Source organism: Monodon monoceros, unplaced genomic scaffold (genome assembly GCF_005190385.1).
Source record: "Monodon monoceros isolate NGI ecotype Baffin Bay Population unplaced genomic scaffold, NGI_Narwhal_1 Super_Scaffold_9, whole genome shotgun sequence".
In the NCBI taxonomy this organism is placed as follows: Eukaryota; Metazoa; Chordata; class Mammalia; order Artiodactyla; family Monodontidae; genus Monodon; species Monodon monoceros.
Window position 1 is genome coordinate 44786364 of NW_021703786.1, and position 20502 is coordinate 44806865.

At 42.1% G+C, this 20502-nt stretch overlaps 1 protein-coding gene across 1 annotated transcript in view; it reads left to right on the top strand.

Annotated features, from left to right (window-relative positions):
• The window catches only part of STX8 (syntaxin 8), a 241112-nt gene that overhangs the window by 19298 nt on the left and 201312 nt on the right, over positions 1-20502 (top strand). Inside the window, exon 4 of the mRNA XM_029212789.1 lies at positions 1841-1951. Within this exon, the coding sequence (XP_029068622.1) occupies positions 1841-1951 (111 nt within the window). The remainder of the gene's footprint in view (positions 1-1840; positions 1952-20502) is intronic.

Consider the following 20502-nt stretch of genomic DNA (forward strand, 5'->3'; position numbering starts at 1 on the left):
CCACTATTGTCACTTGTAATTTTACTTTGCAGGTATTTAAAACTTTTATAGAGCCAGATTTAGTGTTTCCTTCATGGCCTCTGGGTTTTCCTTCTTGACTAGAAAGATCTTTCTTACCCTAAGAGTATTAGAAAGTTCTCCAAAGTCGTCTTCTAATGATATGTAATTTTACTTTTTATGTTTAAACCCCTGAGCCAGTCAGATCTGTGCTTAATTGTAATATTGGATTATCGTTCAGCTTATGCTCGCTTGGATGGTTGGATAACTAAATCCCAACAAAACCACAGGTTGCCAGAGTAGGTTGAGCGTAGAACAGAAGACAAGGGTTATCAGCATTGTGGTATAGTTAATAGTTTTCCATGATTAAAATTCAGTTTTGTCCTGTATAATCCATGACATAGGTTCTGTCTCTCCCCACCCCCAGGAGCGTTTTTTTAGATAGAAGAGGCTTCTGCTTTATTGACAATTTGCCACTGATTTGAAACACATTGATATTTATTCTTGGTGTTGCATTGATCAGAAGGCTAATATTTGGCCCTTTTATTAGTACAGAGGAAGGACTTAAGCTCACTGTTTCTTAGTTACAGTTGCTACTTCACGGTTTCCAAGATGGGTTCTTAATGACTGTAGTCAAGCAGGAAACGGAAAGGCGATGGTAGTCATTTTTCTTAGGAAAGCGTGGCGTTCTGGAATGTTGAGAGAATGTATCCATTATTATTTTTTAAGTAGTCAAAGTCACTGACACTCCTTAGTTAACATTGGTTTGGGGGGGATTTATGATTTTTCTAACTAGTGTCTGTTACTGGGGAACATTTTTGATGGGTTTATTTGCTTTTTTTAAATAGTTGGCCAGCTTTTTCTAGTCAAAATGATCAACAAAAGTAGATTCACTGGGCCGTGGTTTTCCCACCCAGGGAAACTTACTTGATTCTGCCAAGTTCTCAAACTTCTGGGGCCTAAATGCAGGGTTTAATATCCCCTCTTGAAAGGACAAGTATCTATAAATCCAGAAATCCAAAGTAGTAGTCTCACTTTTACTGGAACCAGGAAAACTGTGGCCATGGATTGTGCCGGAGGAGGTGTGAGAGATTATCTGGGTGCCATATGAAGAAACAAATTCAAAGAGGTGAAGTAATTGGTTCAGGATCATAGGTAAGGATCAAAATAGGACTAGCTGGCCTTTGGACTCCTAGTCAAGCATGCTTAGTAGATTAACACATTAAAATATGATTATTTCCTTGTAATTTTGTTGAGAATTAAAGCTCATGCAATGTATTTAATGAGCCGATGGTAACAGCTTTTTAGAGCAAATCTGTTGCGTAAAGTAGCCCTTTACAAAATACATTCCAGGTGTGTTAATAGGTGTTCATTAACATGGAAGAAAGGGGGCAACATAGAAAACTTTTCTTTCTCTTTTTCCTTTTTTAGCAGAGTATCTTAGGGTATTAGTGTCCAGGAAAAACCCTTGACCACTGTGACCTAAAACTCAAAGCCTGATGACTCCCTGAGTCACATTGCTCTGTTGAGAGGAAGGACATTTCAGGGGTGGCCACTGGGAGGAAAATCGTGTTTACCAACTGTATTTCTCAGTGAAGGATCTCGTGTGGCGGATCTGTGTCAGTGTTTGTTAAGTCCCTCTGCGATGGTTCTGTCCAGGTCCTTTACTGGAAGGATCAGTGAGGTCTGAGGTTAGAGCAGCAGGAGAAGGTTGGTTCAGGCCTCTTCTGGGTAGGATTGATCAGAGCCTGTAACAGTCCTTTCTGACTTGGAGAGCTCACTTAACGTAATAGGTCAAATGAGGTAATTCACCTGCTCTTGGACCTTAACGAGATGCCTGCAGAACACAGCTCGAAGGAGACCGAAGACAAAACCTTTTGGATGATCTTGTAACTCGAGAGAGACTACTTCTGACATCCTTTAAGAACGAGGGTGCAGAACCAGATCTCATCAGGTACGATGTTTTCCTTTACAGGGTTTATGTGGTGGGTGAAATTTATTTGCAGAGACTACAGCTATTTCCTGAATGGCTTAATTTCTTTTTTTAAAATTTCTTTAACTAGTAAAATATAGTCTGTTCATTTATAGTGTTTGTCATTTTCTATGCAATGTAGTTTTCATTAAATTTCTAGATTTAATAAACCAGATATGTTCAGCTGAATCCCATCTTGGAGGAAGGCTATTTAGGTATAATACAAAGTCAGAAAATGTCTTTTCATTCTTTAGGTTGAGCTTTCTGATATGTTAGCTGCCTTTTAAACTCTAGAAATCATGTTCTTATCTGTGTTGGAAAATGATTTTTTAAAGATTTTTTTGATGTGGACCATTTTTAAAGTCTTTATTGAATTTGTTACAATTTTGCTTCTGTTTTATGTTTTGGTTTTTTGGCCACGGGGCATGTGGGATCTTAGCTCCCCCACCAGGGATCGAACGAACCGGCACCTCCTGCTTTGGAAGGTGAAGTCCTAACCACTGGGCCGCCAGGGAAGTCCCTGAAAATGATTTTTTTAATTGACTTGTTATAAAAATGTGTCCTAAAGGTTGTAGTCCACGGCTCATGGAATTAGAGGCGTGGGGCCGTTGGATTCTTCTCTCTGTTCTTTGCTGGAGAGTAATTCACACTCTACAGTTGTCAGCTGCTCTGTACCGGGCTCTGCTGGAAGAACCCAGAGAAGCGGTCCGGCCTTCCCAGCTGAGGTTAATGAAGTATAAATTGTGACATCTTTAGAACTGGCCTCCCCCCGGCTTCTAGAACTCTCTTAACGTCATTGTGGGAAACATCACAGATGAGATGAGGATAAAACCCTCCTCTCCCCGCCTTCCCCACAGAGGTGATGATGCCTTCATTGTGGGGCAGCAGCTTGTTCCTGGTTAGGAGTCATACTGCTTCCCAGGGGCGGTGTTTTTTTTTTTTTAACGAGGTTTTAACGAGGCTCAGCCTCAGACAATTAAATCCAGGGGCATGGAGGGCGTGGTCATAGAGGGGCCCCAGGTGATTCTGATCTGCAGCCAGGCTTGAAAAACCACAGCCCAAGGGAGAGCTGAAGAGGATGAGCCGGCTGCCTGTCGGTCCTAGCTTTCTCTGGAGCGTGGGATCCAAGGTTTGTGGAAAGAAACGTTGAAATTCGGGAAGCTAGATGAAACGTTGGAGCTGTTCCTTTGGAGAAATAAAAGCCAGGAGTTAGGGAAGGAGGAGCTGTGTCCTGGGCAGCGTTTGTAAGCGGACGCCGAAGCCTCCGGTGAGCTGGCTGATCCATCGTGGTGCCGGACACTGCTCGGGCGGATGCAGGAGTGAAGTGGGAGGGTGAAGGTGGTGATTCAGGGCTGGTGAAAAAGAACTGGTGAGCAAGGGGATCCAGGGTGAGGAGAGAGTGCCCTCTGTCAGGGCGGGTCTTCACGTCGAAATCCAGAAATGTAAAGGTAGCGTGGGGCGGGAGAAGCAAATTTCGTAGGGGAGGAGGGGCCAAGTAGAGGTAATGGTTGGAGGAGGAGAAGACACGGACATCCTTCTCTGTCGTGGAGGTGGCTGTTCTGATGACTAGTGACGGTGACTGTTGGGTGAGAGCCTCTTGTGTGTCAGGCTCTGCTCTTCATTGTCGTTTAATGATATTGAAGGGGCCCACTTGGGCCTTAGGTCTTTTTTCCCCCAGGTTTTAAAACTTGAATATTAAAAAACATTCCAATAATTAAAATCATTTGAACAACAACAAAAAATGGCACCCTGATTAAACTGCATTTTACAGCCCACAGGACACGTTGGACCAGCTTACTCTTTATTCTAGATTTCACTGTCGTCCCACCCAGCCTCCTCCTTCACCAACATGCAAGTTCTTTTCCTTTCCTGCCAGCCAGACAGGTGGATGGGAGAGGCAGGCGCGGCCTTCGTTGTCAGTAGTTTTCCATTCTTCGAGGTGAAAAGGGGCAGCACGGTCATTTAAACTTGATCCAACCTCTTTGCATCTTACAAAGTTAAACAGCTACAAGAAGTAAGATAAGAAGGCAATGCTTGTGGAATGTCCAGGGCATATTGGCGGCGCGCGCCTCCTTAGGGCACGCCTGCTTGCTTCTCCTGTTCAGTCGTTTCTTTTGAAGGCAGTGGATTTTTCTCTTTTGTTTCTGTTTTCTTCAATCTCGACTTATCGACTTTCTCAATCTCAGCCCTATCGGGTTTGTCCGACGTGGCTGCAGAGGAAGAGGAGCGAGTTACCAGCGAGCGAGGTCCGGCCTGCACAGTGGTCGCCGCCGAGTCTGGGCCTTAGGTCTTCCTGGGGGGTATGGTTGATTTTTGGTCCCCACCCCTCACTTGGGCCGACGAAAATGATAATAGAAGAGAGTCTTATTGGAGCCAAACTGAGGACTAGCCCAGAAGCCTGCTTCCCAGATCACTCTAAGAAATAGCTCCAGAGAAGCAGGGTTTTTAGCACAGTTTTATATCGTGTCAGAACAAAGTACGTTAAACAAGTCAGGGATACATTTCTTCAAGGTTTCAAAAAAACAGACCAGGATGTATACGTACAGCAGGTACAGGATGGACTTGGCACCTGGGAAGTGAATCTTATCAAAGGAGGATTAACGTTGGCGTCCCAGGAAGAGGGGCCTTTAATCTTTATTTTTAACATGGACGGTCTTTACTTCTGGTTAGTCTTCCCTTTCCTTTAGTGATTAAAACAGGTGTACAATGTATATTTGATAGGCCACAAACAGGCTGTTTCAGGTAGCGTAAAATTCAAGTTAACTCGTCTACAAGCCAGAATGACTTCTCTCGATCTCAGTATGTCAAAGTTACTCCTATTGCTTGTCACCCCCATCTCTTTTTTTGGTCACCCCTCTTCTCTCCTGTGATAATCTGTTTGCTACTTAAAGCCCGACCTGTTCAGGTTCAGCGTCACCTGGGTTTGTGTTTAGAAATGTAGTCTCAGACGCCACCCTCGGCCTACTCAATCGAATCTGCATTTGAACAAGATCCTCAGGTGGTTTGAATGCCCCTTCCAGCTTGAAATAGTGCTTTATATCACTTGTTCTTAATTGTGGCACTCAGCATCAGAATCACCCACGAGGCTTTAAAAAAAATAAAAAAATAAAAAGACAAGCGTCCAGACCATAAACTTGCAGAGTCTGAACGAGTAGTCTGGCGGGCGGCCTGGGTAGCCGTAACACGGCGGGGAGCTCCTCGGGGGTGGGTGGCAGGGTGAGAACCACTGCTTTCTCTCACGGGGTCTGAGAGATGAGCGCTAACGGCTTACACCTGTGTGTTTTCTATGTGTCGGGCGCTATGCTAAGCTGTGCGTGCCTGCGCTCAGATCTTTATAACATCCCACTTTACAGGAGAGAAGCTGAGGCTTGGAGGGGTCAGGTAACTTGCACATGGTTCTAAGACTGATCAGTCTCCGAGTTTGGATTTCCTCTGGATCTGTGTGTCTTCAGATGGGAACTCTTAACAGTTGCACCGTAAGAAGAGCTGGACCAGGAATTAGAAGCACTCGGCTCTGTTGCCTCCTAGTCAGTCATCTGGGCTTCAGAATCATTGACTTGAAAATGAGGGTGTGTGTTCTGCCTCTTTTTCATTGTTTGGACCAGGTGAGGTGATTGGAACGTGAAGGGCTTTGTAAGCTCTAAAGCCTTTACAACTACAAGATGAGTGCTTGAGGGGGACCTGGCCTCCCTGACCAGTCTCGTTTCATGTTATGCACCTGGTTCTCCTCCCTCCTATTCTCACCTCCCACGGCTCCTTCTGTGTCCCTTTCCTCAGTGCCCGGCTTGCTGGCTGTGGTCTTGATGGTAAACAGTCGCACGTTGATTCTAGCAATGGAATCCATGATGGCAACGACTTACCTTCCTGGAGGTAAGGAGGTTAGCTGAAGCCTCCTTGAGCCCAAAGTAAATGAAGCAGTAGGAAGATTTTAGGGAATTTAGCAGGTCAGTAGCAGAGGTGTGTCGGATGGAGGCCCACCAAGGCCTCTGAAGTCCTATCACCAGGACGCCCCCTGCTCCTCCTGTTTAGTTTAAGGCTGATCCACCTGGTGGGCCTGCAGATGTTGCTTATTGGTGAATGGTTGGGCTGGCCAGGGACAGAAAGACCAGCCTGAGGGGAAACTGAAGCAGGGGTAACTAATTCCTGAGGGTTTGAAATAAAGAAGGTAACCGGCCAGGCTGATTTCCATGCTCTCAAGATGAAGCTTTGAGGGAACCATAGATGTTTTATTCAGATACAGAAATCTAGAGTAATTCAAAACAAGCTTGCAGAAGAGTTGACAAGTGTGTGAGCCCTGTAGAGGAGACATGACTTCTGAGGATTGGCTTGATGAGGTAAAATGGGTAGAGCAAGACCGTGACGGTCCATTCCAGGCACCATGGAATGTGCCCAAGAATGAGAAACCAGTGCGGCAATTAGATATTGCTCACTGTGAAGAAAGTCCGTAAGTCACTGAGGTATGAAAGAGGAAAGACAATGGTAGGTGGCCTGGAAGGTGAATTATTGGTGAATCCTTGTCGGGCTAGGATTGCTTTAGACCCATGTCTGTGTATACCTGTCTGTATTAGTTTGCTAGGGCTACTGTAATGAAGTACCACAGACCGGGTGGCTCAAACAACAGAAATGTATTTTCTTACAGTTCTGGTGGCTGGAAGTCCAAGGTTAAGGTGTCACCTTCAGAGTTGGTTCCTCCTGAGGGCCGTGACAGCAGGATCTGTTCTAGGCCTCTCTCCTCGGCTTGTAGATGGCCGTTTCCCCCTCTGTCTTCTCCTCTGTCATACCCGCATGTGTGTCCGTGTCCAAATTTCCTTTTCTTACTGGATTAGGGCCCACCCTCGTGACCTCACTTTAACTGCCTCTTTAAAGAACTTATCTCCGAATATTGTTCCATTCTGGATTACTGGGGGTTAAGACCTCAACGAATGAGTTTTGCCGGGGTGGGGGGGGGGGGGGGGACGGACACAGTTCAGCCCATAATTGTCCAAAAAGTAAGTCCTACACACATTCTAGGAGAATCTGATCGGTAAGGAAATGCATACAAGGTAAAACCATTCTCAAATTCTTATGTAGAGGAAGCCCTGGGAAATCTACTCAAGGGCTGTGAAATGAACACCTAGATAGTACTGCCCAACCCCAGCTCATCAGGGAGGATGGCAGCAGTGCAGAGTTGATGGAGGCAGGCAGTGCGTGTATGGATGAGTGTGTGCACGAACACAGGTTAAACTCAAGGAAATTGCTAGAAGTAGACTGTCTTAGATTTGAGGTCAGAGTTTCCAGTCTTTGATTTCACCCACATGCCCATGTCAGTTACTTTTGCCTTTTTTTTTTAAACCCCGAATTCCCACCTTTGAGGCCTCCCCTTCCTTCCCCAACCTCCCATACCCAAATAACTCTTGCTTGGACCTAGCCTTCTGAGGATCTGAATTCAGTTGTAGACATGAATTGGATTTGGCTTCCCAGTTCGATCTTGCCCTCCCACCTCCTGACTGTCAGGCTGCCCGGTCATTTCTGAGACCTTGTCGGGGACCTTTCAGCTCTGTCCCTGGAGAAACCTCATTCCCTCCCCTGCCCGTCGGTTGCTCTTAGGGTCTCCAGTGACTCGCAAAGATTTCTTCAGTCCTGCAGATTCCTAGTTCTGGGCTCCTCCATCGTTTCTGCTTGCTTCCCTAATCTCTGGTTTCCTCCAGGTTTTGATGGCTTCTGTCATTCTTGATATCATTGTGGGTTGCTTTGTCACTGGGGGGGGGGGCATGGCTCACGTCTTGCTTTTAGGTCACAACCTACAGAAGCACATTGGTCAGAAAACCTTATCAGAACTTGAAAATGTTATAGACCTGCTCTCTCTGGCACATCTTGTCATTCATGCTAGACCATCACCACAGGTACTGTTGGAGAACTGGGGGTGATCTGCTAATCGGTAGTTCGAAGCCCCGTAATAACTGGCGGCAACACCGCAAGATCAGTTGACCCAACCAGGACTCCCTGAAAACTGTCGACCCTCCCTGTCCTCCTGAGCTCTTCCCTCTTCTCTGGTTTCCTCTGTGTCCTCCTTTTCTCACCCCAAGTCTTTGCTTTCTCTCCCTCCCCCATCCCTCATTCTCAGGAGTCCTTTTGCCATCCCCTGCCCCCCAAAACTTTCCTCCTCTTTCCTCTTCCTCGTCATATGTGGACTTGTTAAGGAGAGGAGAGTATTGTCAAACTTCAGTTTGGATTAACATTTCCTTTAAACAGACACGAGTGTAGGAATCCCATAATTGAATGCGTAGCTGTCATGTGACGGAGTCTGAGTTTTACCTTACGGATTACTGATCCTTATTCTGAAGCAGTAAGCCTTGATGTGAGACTTGGTCTCAGTAAGTAATGGTTGACTAATTGAGGACATTTGGAAACTTGTTAAAGAAGTCTCTGTAACAATGTCTCTTGGAAGAAGATAAGCCCTAATTTATAAAGCAGTGACACAGCTTCTGATTGAAAACCCTGCTGCCCTTTATATTTGAGAGCATTGCCAATTCTCACAATTAGTTAAATCTTTGTAAAGAGAGGAAAAAAAAATCTTTGCATACTTCAGTGCTCTGTGACCATCTCAGAGATTATGTGATTAACTCGGCTGTACTGGGTGGCTAATTGGGTAAGCTTTAATCTTCACACCACCAAGTATGTTGAGGATTATAGGAAATAGGAAGTTATTTAGAGGTTGAGATGGTAATGTGTCAGGAATCCTATATTAACAAGCAGACCAACTGCTAACATCAAAAGAATAGAAGAAAATGAAATGTTCACATTTTCTTAGAGTGAGCTTTACATTTAATTTCAGATATTTACTTTTCCTTGGAGCTGCTAAAAATATATATATATACTTCCAATTTATATTTCATTTCACTGTATTGGGAGGCAAAAGAAAAATTTACATTGAATATTCCATTAAAAGTATTGCCCTTCTACCATTTTAGATCATTGAATGTTTTCTTTCAATTTAAAGCTTGATTTATAAGAAGGATGATTTCCATCTGATAGTACTGAGATTTCCTAAAAAATTATTCGTTTCTACTTTGTTGCCTGAAGTTATGAACACATGACGAACCGACTCTTCCAGAAGTAGGAAATCTCTGAGGAATATACTCCGGCATCATTAGCTGTGAGACAACGGATAAGCCGTAATAATTTATCCTTTTTACTTATGCCCCAGAAATACACTAACTTTCTGGGTCATCTGGCATGTAAAGGATATGCTGAAATCAGTAAAGATGTGCTTCTCTCTCTCTTTCAGTGACCCCAAGGATAGTTGAACTAAGGTGGTATTAAGTGCAGTCAAGAATATTAAATTTCTCTGATAATTTAATAAACTAGTTAAGGAATAAAAAATGTGGTAAATGGAAGCTTTTCTTTTGAGTGCCTGTTATGAGTGGTGGCAAAAAAACCCTAAACAAAACAAACAAAATCTAGTTTTTACATATGAGCTATTTACAGTTCAGCAAGAAAGACATGAATTAAAGATTTATACAAATAAGTAAAATCAGTTCAGCAGAAAAATATATTGTGCTTTGAGGGAATATTAGTGGGCAGCTGATTTAGCTAGGGAAGCCATGTGGTTTTAATATATATATTTTTTTGCAAGCCTATATTTTGTTTCTCCATCTAAATTTTAAATACCTTGAGGACGGGGGAGCAAAACCTAACACAATGGTTAATAACTATTTGCTCACTGAATGAAAATCTTTTATTTTTCCAGTATCTTTTATAAATACCCAGTGGGAGTTTGGTATATAGCAGGCGCTCAGCACATTTCTGTTGATTGAAAGGTAGACTGAGTCGGGATGTGATAGGCTGGGCTCTGTAAACAAACCTGGGACCCTCAGGGGAATACCAGATGAAAGCATTTTTTGCCTGCCTTATATAAAGTCTGGTGGTTCTCTGGGACAGCTCCCTTCAAAGGGTGATTCAGGGTTTCCCACCATGTGGGTGTGCTGTCTTTGACACGAGACCTCCGTGCTCGCTGTGAGGGGAGAAGAGAGAGGGTGTGGAGGTCTCACCCCCTCTCATATGCCATCGCCTAGAAGTTGCGTATGTAGCAGCCCGTTGGCCGTAACCAATCACATGGTTCCAACCTGCCTGCCGGGGAGGCTGGGAAATGTAGTCTTTGACTACGCTCACAAAGAGGCGCATGAAATGGGACTTGGGGCAACCCCTCACTTTTTGTCTCTGCCTCACTGATTATTTGGGGTGGTTTGATGGAAAGATAAGTAACTTTGGTACATAGTCTGCCTACTTAATTAGCGGAGATTAGAATCAGAAGTTAATAGAGGCACATGAGGTGGGCTGAGAGGCGACCCTGGTGGGGTTTGTTCGCCTTTTATAATGCTCATTCTGAAAGAGTTCAGGCAGGCAGGAGAAACAAGCAAGACAGAAATTCAGTGCAAATGGGTATATACAGTGCAGACTAGAAAGGGAGGTTGTGTCTGCGGCAGTCAGAGGAGGAGAAGGACCAAGGAAAGCACCTAAAAGGTCTGGAAAAGAAGACGGTGTTTATTGTTCTTACCCTCACCAAGGGGGTGCCTGGTTTAGCTCACGCATTAGTATTACAGTCACGATGCCCTCAGCTGTAGGGAACAGATAACCCTACGCAAAACCACTTACATAAGGAAAAATACCTCTGTATAATAAATTCCATGTTAGAGAATTGAGAGGGGTGGTTAATTCCACAGTCGGTGATGATCCAGGTTCTGGCCATGTCTTTGTTTTGCCTTCGTCTTCAGACCGACTCCTCTTGGTCGAGAATACCTGTAGAAAGTTCCCAGCCACACTCCAGACTTCAGTAGGAGAGGAAGGAGGGTATGTCTTGCATAAGTAATGTATTCACGTGGCTGAGACATTTTTTTTCGAAACTTTCTTTTTTTTTTTTTTTTTTTTTTTTGAAGATGTTGGGGGTAGGAGTTTATTTATTTTTGCTGTATTGGGTCTTCGTTTCTGTGCGAGGGCTTTCTCTAGTTGTGGCAAGCCGGCGCCACTCTTCATCGCGGTGCGCGGGCCTCTCACTCTCACGGCCTCTCGTTGCGGAGCACAGACTCCAGACGCGTAGGCTCAGTAGTTGTGGCTCACGGGCCTAGTTGTTCCGCGGCATGTGGGATCCTCCCAGACCAGGGCTCGGACCCGTGTCCCCTGCATTAGTAGGCAGATTCTCAACCACTGCGCCACCAGGGAAGCCCGTGGCTGAGACATTTTAAAAGCACTTAACAGTGTTCAGTGAACAAGCCTCCCTCCTGTGTGCCCCCTCCTCAACAAATACCAGTGTTAATAATTTTTGGTATATATTTCCAAGGTTCTCTTGAATATATGCCAGCAAATAGGAATATTTTCTTATTTCCCTCCATCTTTTACACAAACGGTAGCATACTACACAAATTTTTCTACAGCATTCTTTTGTCATCTAAATATCCTAGAGATCTTCCGAAACCAGCACATGAGGTTTTGTCATTAGTTTGGGGTTTTTTTTTTTGGAATATGAGGGTTGATATTGTAATTGAATCCTCTGTCATTAGTTTTTTTTTTATAGCCTTATATTTCATTGTTTCCACTACTGTAACTTAACTAGTCTCCTATTGATATGTGTATTGTTTCCACTCTATTACATTTGTGTATATATATTACATAGTTTTTCTATTACAAAAATATAGTGGTGAATAACCTTATACATAAGGGATTTCATATGTGTGAAGGTCTAGGTCTAGATAAGTTCTTAGAAGTTCTAGATAAGTTCTTAGAAGAAGGATGGCTGGGCCAAAGGATATATGCATTTATAATTTTCGTAGAACCCGTTTAGCCTTGTGCTAGCAACTTATGTGACTGCCTATTTCCATACAGTCTTCTCCAAAGCGTGTTATTAAATTTTGTATCCTATTCCAATCTAGTATATGAAGATAGTTCTGATGTTAAATTTTTGTTAAATTTGTTTACTCTGTTAAATATTTGATCCATTTGGAATTTGAAGAGTACGAATCACACTTTTTCCCTATTTGACTATTTTTGTGACTGACTACATTTTTTTTTTTTTTTTACTGAGTCATCCATCTTCACAAATTCTGAGATGAGATTTATCGTATAATACATTCCCATATATGTTTGGATCTATTTCTGGACTTCGTAAGGCATTTCATTGATCTCTGTGCTAATACCATTTTGTGGCTTTATTATAAGTTTTAGTACACGATAGGGCTAGTCTTCTGTCATGGTACTACTTAAACAATTTTCATTTAAAAACTCAAAATCAGCTAATCTAATTCCAAAAAGAAATAACTGTTGGTTTTCTAAAAATTGGGGTTACATGAAATCTTAATCCTTTATAATGTTGAATTTTCCTACCCAAGAATATGGGTTTTTTTTCCTGTTTGTTCAAGCCATCTTTCAGGCCTTTCAGAATGTTTTCTTCAAATACACATTTCTGGTTTAATTTATTTTGAGGTATTTTATAGTTTTGGTGGTAGTTTTAAATTCGGTTTTTCATTTCGTCATGCTTTTTGATGTTTATATGAAAACTGGATATCTGGATGCTATTATATGTAAACAGTCTAATTCTGATTGTTTTCAGTAGCTTTTCTGTTGATTCTCTTGTATTTTCCAGTTATTTTCTAAGAGGGAAAAAAAACACCTCCTGGAAGCTTCACAGTAGACTTTGGCTCAAAACAGAAGTAGGCTAGGATCGTATCACATGCTATGTTATACCAAGAGCCATGGTGGAATGGAGTTGCCATGATTGGCTTGGTTTATTCAGGATAGATAACATCCCAGAACTGAAACTGAGGACAGGCTTATGTTCCCTGAGCAGTGGAGCCTTGAACAAAATTGAATTCTGATAACAAGGGAGAAAGGACATAGAGATGTTGGGTGGGACTGCTGTACCACCCCTCCTCTGTGTTCCCTTAGCAACAGTGACTCTCTTCATCTTGAAGTTTCTTCTGACACCAGAGACTCCAGGTTCCTCACTACTGTGACCTCAGTAAGTTCTTGAAATCCCAGAGAAGTGGTAGCTCACTGGCCTTCTGGGTTATTTTATTTAGGTTCAAGTGGAACTTGGATAATTGCCTTAAATCTCTAGTTCACTGTTTAAAGAAGCTGGGGTATTTACTCTTACCTGTATTCCTGAAGAGGTTTAGGAGAAGTGCTTTCGAAGTAGAACCCAGTTTCAACAGCAACACATTTATACAGTTTCATAGAACTGGCTTCTTCTGTAGACAGATGATCTTGTGCATTTTGTTAATTATTGTTTAATTCCATTTGGGAGGTAATAGCTTCTGACTTTGTCTCCATGTTCTGGAGAAACATAGGTTAAGTAGGTTAATTTGTTGCGGGGACTGATACTTAGGGACAAGAGGGAGTGTTTGAAACATGGACCGACTTGAAAAATCTGGAATATATGTTGCCTTAGCACTTTTTTTTTTTTCTGTATTAACTACTGGTCTGATACTAGCCATGCAAAGTGTACGGTGACCATGTTTTCTTGGGGGAAAAACTGGATATGTCATATGACCAAGTATTTCTTTTGACTTTTCTGGAAGAGGCAGTTTGGTTGATAGTGTCAGGCCGAAATGTTGATGCTTTGGGATATTCCAGTGGTTAATGGGAACGAATAGAATACTTTTTAAAAAATGTAAAACATAAATTTACTTTTAAAGATGTTTATCACATTGTGAACACCCAACTGTACAAAAAGGTTATCGATGAAAACTGGAGTGCCCTCCCACTTCTGGCATGCATTTTCCCTTTTCCTCCCTGGAGGCAGCAACTTCTAACAGTCTTGTGTATCCTTCTAGAAAGGTAATACACATGTATAAGGATACACATACATCTCCAATCACTCTCTCACCCTTTCAGTTTTTAATGTGAATTATAGTGTAAAATGTCCTCTTTACTGTGCGTTATCTTTTTTGTCTAGCAGTATATCTTGGGGCTTATGAAGTAGAATGTTTAAATAGTACTCTTACATATCTTGAAATTGTCTCAAACTTGACAGAGTAGCTCTTTTGAAGTGTTTCAGTTATGTGTACTAACGAGACTGATTATCACTTGAAGGTCATTTAGCCCAGATTTTTTTTTCTCCGTGGGCTAGGAAAGGAAGCTCTGTTAGCAGCCTGACTTCCAAATAGATACTAATGGTAAAGAAGGATTATCCATTTGGATGACTGATCAAGGGAGTGAACCCAGAGACGTTAATACCTAGGTAAATATCAGTCGTTGCAATCCCACATTGTTGCTCAAGTCCGTGAAGGTGGCCAGTTATCCCTGCGTGGATGTGATACAGCATTGTCTGTCCGTGAGCTCGCAGCAGCAACCTGGTAGTTCCCCTCCTAGGAAGGTCTTGAAAGCTGGACAACATAAGACATACCAAATGAAAACAAACTTAAAAGGTGCTATTTATAATAGTATTTTAAAGACAGGAGATATGTAGGAGTAAGTCAAATGAAAGTACGAAACCTCTATACTAAAAACTATAAAGCATTTAGAGAAAGGAAGGAAAACCTAATAGAGGGATTACCGTGTTCACAGATTGGGAGGACTCAGTACTGTAAAGATGTTCTCTTAAAATTGATCTGTAGATTCAGAGCAAACACGTTTAGATTCCCCAGCCAGTTTTTTTTGTTGTTGTCACTTAAGCTGATTCTAAGGTATATGTGGTAATTTTGAAGAGCCAAGGCAATTTTGAAGAAAAAGTTTTGAACACTCACGTGATCATTTATCAAGACTTAACCGTAAAGCTGCAGTGTGGTGTTGGCAAAAGGACAGGCCAATAAACCAGTGGATCAAAATAGAGTCCAGAAACAGCCCTCCATACACATGTTGTCACTTGATTTATGACAGGTGACACTGCAGTGCAGTGGAGAAAAGATCTTTTCAATAGTGTTAGGTCAGCTGAATGCCCATATGGAAAAAAACCCCAAATCTTAGCCTCTACAGTCAACCCTCCATGAAAATCAATTCCAGAACGATTGTAGACGTAAGTGTGAAAGGTAAAATAAAACTTTAAGAAAATGTAGGAAGATATCTTTATGACCTTGGGAATAGGCAAAGATTTCTTAAACAGAACAGACTGAATGTGAAGGAAATGCATGGTAAATTGGATTTCATTAAAATAAGAAATTCTGTGTATCAAAAGATAGCACAGAGAGAGTGAAAGCCAAGCCATAGAATGGGAATCTAGATTTGCAGTGAATATATCTGACACGTAAGTCATATCTGGAATATATAAAGAGCCCCCACAAATCAAGAAAAACAACTCCTTAGGGAAAAAATAGACAACTTGATGCTGTACTTGACAAAAGAGGATGTCCAGTGGCTGAACACATGAAAAGGTGTTCAGCCTCTCCAGTCATTAGGAAATTGCAGACTAAAACCATGCTGTCATACCATTACGCCTGCCAGATTGGCTAAAATTAAAATTACAGATGTCTCAGGAGTTACTAAGATGTGGAGCCACTGGAGTTCTCATGTCCTGCTGGAGGGACCATCATTTTACAACCACTCTGGAAAACTCTCTCTGAAAACTGAACTGTACTAAGGACATGTACGTGTTGCTAGCATCCTTCTAAATAGTCCCACCTGGAAACAACCACTGAACACCAACACTGTAGTGGATAAATACATGATGGCGTATTTTATACAATGATCCTAATGAGAGGAAACGATCTACAGCCACACACCACACACTGGATGCATCTTATAAACACAACACTGAGTGAAATAAGCCAAGCAGAAGCTTGTGTACTATATGGATTCCATTCCTATAAAGGCAGACCTTGTATATGGTGTTATCAATAATGAAAGTGGTTCCCTTTGGGGGAAGTAGTGACCAGAAGCGGGCATGGGAGGCCCTGGGGTTCTGCTTATGCTCTGTTTCTTATCCTAGGTAGTGATTAACTGGGGGTGTTCACTTTCTGAATTCTTTTAGCTCTACGCTTCGGTTTCTTTGTCTATATGTTCTACTTGAATTAAAAAATTCGTAAATACACATGTATACACACTTTTATGTAATACATATGTATATATACTTATAAGTATACATACATATGCACGTATACTTACAATATATAACAATGTATACTTATTACATTACATATATGCTTAGTGTATATATTACATATGTATGTGTATGTATACGTATATAGCCATGTATACTTATGTATAAGTATACAGGCATATATACACTGAGACGCATATGTATCTGTACGTGTGTGTGTATGTATGTATGTATGCACACACATACACAGCTATGTCTTGAACAGGCCACAAGATGGAGATGTAAGTCAATAGAAGGGGAGACATACTCAGACCTTCCCAGTTTCTAGATTTTTAAAAGTTAGGGTTCTCCTCCCTTGAGAGTGAGGAGAGAAGGGTTGATTGCTTGGACTGTCCAACTTTGGAGGAGGAATTGCTTACCTTTCAGTTCTCTTTCATGTTTTCCCCCCTCCTCTGTGTCACCGCAAACGCATTTGTCATGTTTAAACTTCCTCCTCAGGGCCTCTCTGTAGACTTTTGCCCCGTCCATCTGCAAGCTGCTTATTCTTGTTTCTTTCCCCCTCTTTCACCTTCCGTCCTTGACTTTTCCTGTCACATCTTTCTCTTCCATTGCTCTTTTCCCCCTGGAAAAAGATGTTTGGTTTTGGCATTTCTTGGTTTTAGTTTCTGCTTCCCATTCTTAATTTTGAAAGAGAGGAACCCTTTCAGTGCCTCTGATAGTCTTCACTGAAGTGGTCTTTACTTTTGTGGGTCTTTGCTGCCTTATTAGCTCTCCTTCCCTGGTTCTCCTGCTCTATTGGGAAATGACTCATCTTTTATTGAATTTAAAACAAATTATCCACACGATACACACTCATTATAACAAGTCAGTCTACACTGAGGTATGACTCAAAGTTAATACCGTCTCCCCCTTCCTTCCCTCCAGTGTCATTCTCGTGATGTAACCTGTGTTAACTTCTGCACATTTATCTGTGCTTGTACAAATATTTACAAGTGTAGTTACATGAATATGCATTTTCCTTTCCTATTTTGTGAAAAAAGAATTTTACATATTACTCTAATTTAGTGTTTTTCACTTAAATTTGGGCATTCCTCTAACAAATAGATTTAACAAAATTCTCTTCAGTAGCTGCATTATTTCACAACAGAAATAGGCAGTCACTTTTCCAGCCACTCCCCATTTGATGAATATTGGGTGGTTTAGTTTTTTGCCATTACAAACAATGATGTGGTAAATATCCATGAAGACTGTGGCTTCTACCTCTATAAGACAGATTCCCCTAAGTGGGGTTATTGGGACAAAAGGTAACAGGTTCTGCCATGTCTGTTTCTTAAAAGTTATAGTGCTTTACGTTTCCTCTGACGGTATATGGGAGAGCCCATTTCCCTACACCGTAGGTGTTGGCGGGTGTTACAGAACTGGTTGGGTTATGCTGATCTGATGGGTGAGAAATGGTATCTTGTTTTGAATTGCAGTCCTTAACTACTGGTACAGTTGTGACTTTTGATGGGGAAAATAAAAAGATTTCCTACTTCTGCATGATTACTTTTATTATTTGTTTTTTTGTGGCGTTGGGTCTTCATTTGCTGGGTGTGGGCTTTCTCTAGTTGCGGCGGGCGGTGGCTGCTCTTTGTGGTGCGGTGGCTTCTCGTTGCAGAGCACGGGCTCTAGGGGTGCGGGTTTCAGTAGTTGCGGTGCACAGGCTCAGTAGGTGCGGTGCACAGGCTCAGTAGTTGTGGCTTGTGGGCTTAGTTGCTCCACGGCATGTGGGATCTTCCCAGACCAGGGCTCGAACCCGTGTCCCCTGCATTGGCGGGCAGATTCTTAACAACTCCGCCACCAGGGAAGTCCTCATGCATTACTTTTAAATGATAAAACTCACTTGGGAATTGAAAAAGGAAGCAAATTCCTGGCAGTGAATAAACAGGAAGAAGAAAGGAGTAACCTATACACACTGTATTGTAAGTTATGTTGACTTATTTTTTATAAAGCCTCTATAATGCTTTCCAACTTGTGCTTCTTATAAGTGAAAATTGTAAAGAAACTGAAAAGAAAAGAAAGATTTTCTTGTCTATTAAAAGAAGGACTTCCCTGGTGGCATAGTGGTTAGGAATCCGCTTGCCAGTGCAGGGGACACAGGTTTGAACCCTAGTCCAGAAGATCCCACGTGCCGCGGAGCAACTAAGCCCGTGCGCCACAACTACTGAGCCTGCGCTCTAGAGCCCGCCAGCCACCACTACTGAAGCCCGTGCTCCACAACAAGAGAAGCCACCGCAATGAGAAGTCCGCACACCACAACCAAGAGCAGGCCCCACTTGCCGCAACTAGAGAAAGCCCGTGCGCAGCAATGAAGACCTAATGCAGCAAAAAATAAAATTTTTTTAAAAAGCTTTGTTTCTCCCTCCCCCTTTTCTGTATTTGCCAAGCGCTTTTATGCAGATTGTTTTATTTGACCGTCATCATAATCTTCAAGGTAAGCAGAGAAGGGATTGGTTTGCAGATGAGGAAACTCACTGTGCCCAGGGTGGGTTAATGGCAGAAGGAGAACTGGAGCTCATCTCCTTGACCTTGGCTGTGGGTTTTGTTTCTCGGGCCTCCCTTTCTGTGAATTGTGGTCCCTTGCAGGGCCCCTTATTATCTGTTCCTTCTCATTAGCTTTGAGTACTTTGCCCTCCTGTTCACTGCACTTAGTAGAATCCAGCCAAGGATTGCTAACTTTGCACACGTAATTCAGTGGGTGGAGCAAAGGGTTTACAATTAGAAAACCTGGGTGTGAATCTTGACTCCATTTCGTCTTCTGTAAAATGAAAATAATCATGACTCCTCAAAATGTTGTGAAGTTTGGATGAGAAATATTGGTGAAGGTGTATATTTGTGCTTTTGTGAAGTGGTCTATAAACACTCCAGAACACTTGCTGTCACTGATCTTAGCAGAGGGGAATTCAGAGGTGGCACGTCTTTCGATCCTGCTCAACACAATTGGAGAACAGTCCGCGATGGTTTATAAGTATGTGTTAAATGATGTGGCCTGGGCCATAAATGGTCTAGGAGATTGGAGAAGAGAGAGATGCATGTGAGGTGGAGGAAGTTGAGAAGAACTGGATGGAATGAGACTTGAGATCGCCCTTGTAGAGTGAGTAGGGTTTGTACCGCTTACGGTTTCCCTCGTTCTTTAACCCTACTCTTTCCAGACTTGTAATTTCCATATCCATCTGTGTACTGGTGCCTGGCTGGTTGCATAAAAATTCACCTGAGGGAGACTACAGATTTCTGGGCCTTGGCTCCAGAGGGAGAGGATGCCATGGTTATTATGAATTTGAGTTTTTGGATATGAACTAGATTGATAAGAAACAAGGTTATTGAGGTGGAAATGATGACTGTATGGGCGGTACTTTTGTGCATCCCGAGCATATACATTATTCGTTCACACCCTTCAACAGTTTCAATGCCAAATTTGGATTTTTGTACATCAGCTGACAAATATAAAATTCTACTAGCATAGAATTTTTAACACTGTAGAGCATTGTAGTGTTTAATTCTACTCCCAGCCAATAATTTCATTTTACTGGACTTGCATCTTTGTCCAGAGAACAGTGTTAATTTGCACAATTAACTGAATATTTTAGTGCCTTGGGTCTTTAAATGAGTGAGAATGGAAACACATGTAAAGGGGAAAACAGGTTGAGGCAAAGATGGAAATCACTGGGCACGCCTAATGCCTAAATGCAAATTGTCAGCCTCATTGGGTTCTTGTTGGATTTATCATTTAAGTGTGTTTGGTCATGCAGAACAAAGTGAAAGAAGATGTAGAACATTTGTTATTGAAATGAGTGTCGAAAAGGCACAACAGAAACCCCCCTTGTAATATGTAAGCATGTTGTTGACTTTCACTCTTTCTGTTTCTAAATGTGTTTTCAAGACTCCACTGTGTAGTAAAGGAGCTGCTTGTAATAAATGGTAATTATTGGTTAACATTTATTTTGTACTTTAATCGCTAACCAGCAGATGGCGCTCAGTCACCAGACATCTGGCAGAGCAGCTAATTCATCTTTCACTTAGAATTCTTAGGTTTTTATACACCAAGGTCGTAATATATAGCACAGAAAACTATTTAGTATCCTGTGATAAACGATAATGGAAACATAAAAAGTCTACATGTGTATAACTGAGTCACTTTGCTGTACGGCAGAGATGAGCACAACATCGTACATCAACTATACGTCAATTAAAAAAATAGACAAAACCTAAGAATTCTGTGGTGTTTTTTTTTTCCAATCACCCATTCCTGTCGTCCTTCGACTTTGCAGGTACCATGACAGTGACATTAAGGTAAAAGTAAAGAATTGTTCCCTTTGGTTTTATTTGCTTGATTTTAGATTGCCTGGATGATTTGAGAATAGCACACTGAGGTTTCTCAAATTCAGGTCAGAGGCCAAAATAATGACTTCTGATGGCCTTACCCCCCCTGCATTTGTGTTCTTCTGTGAACTGTTTTGTTAATGTTACATTTAAAACTTCTTACTGGTAA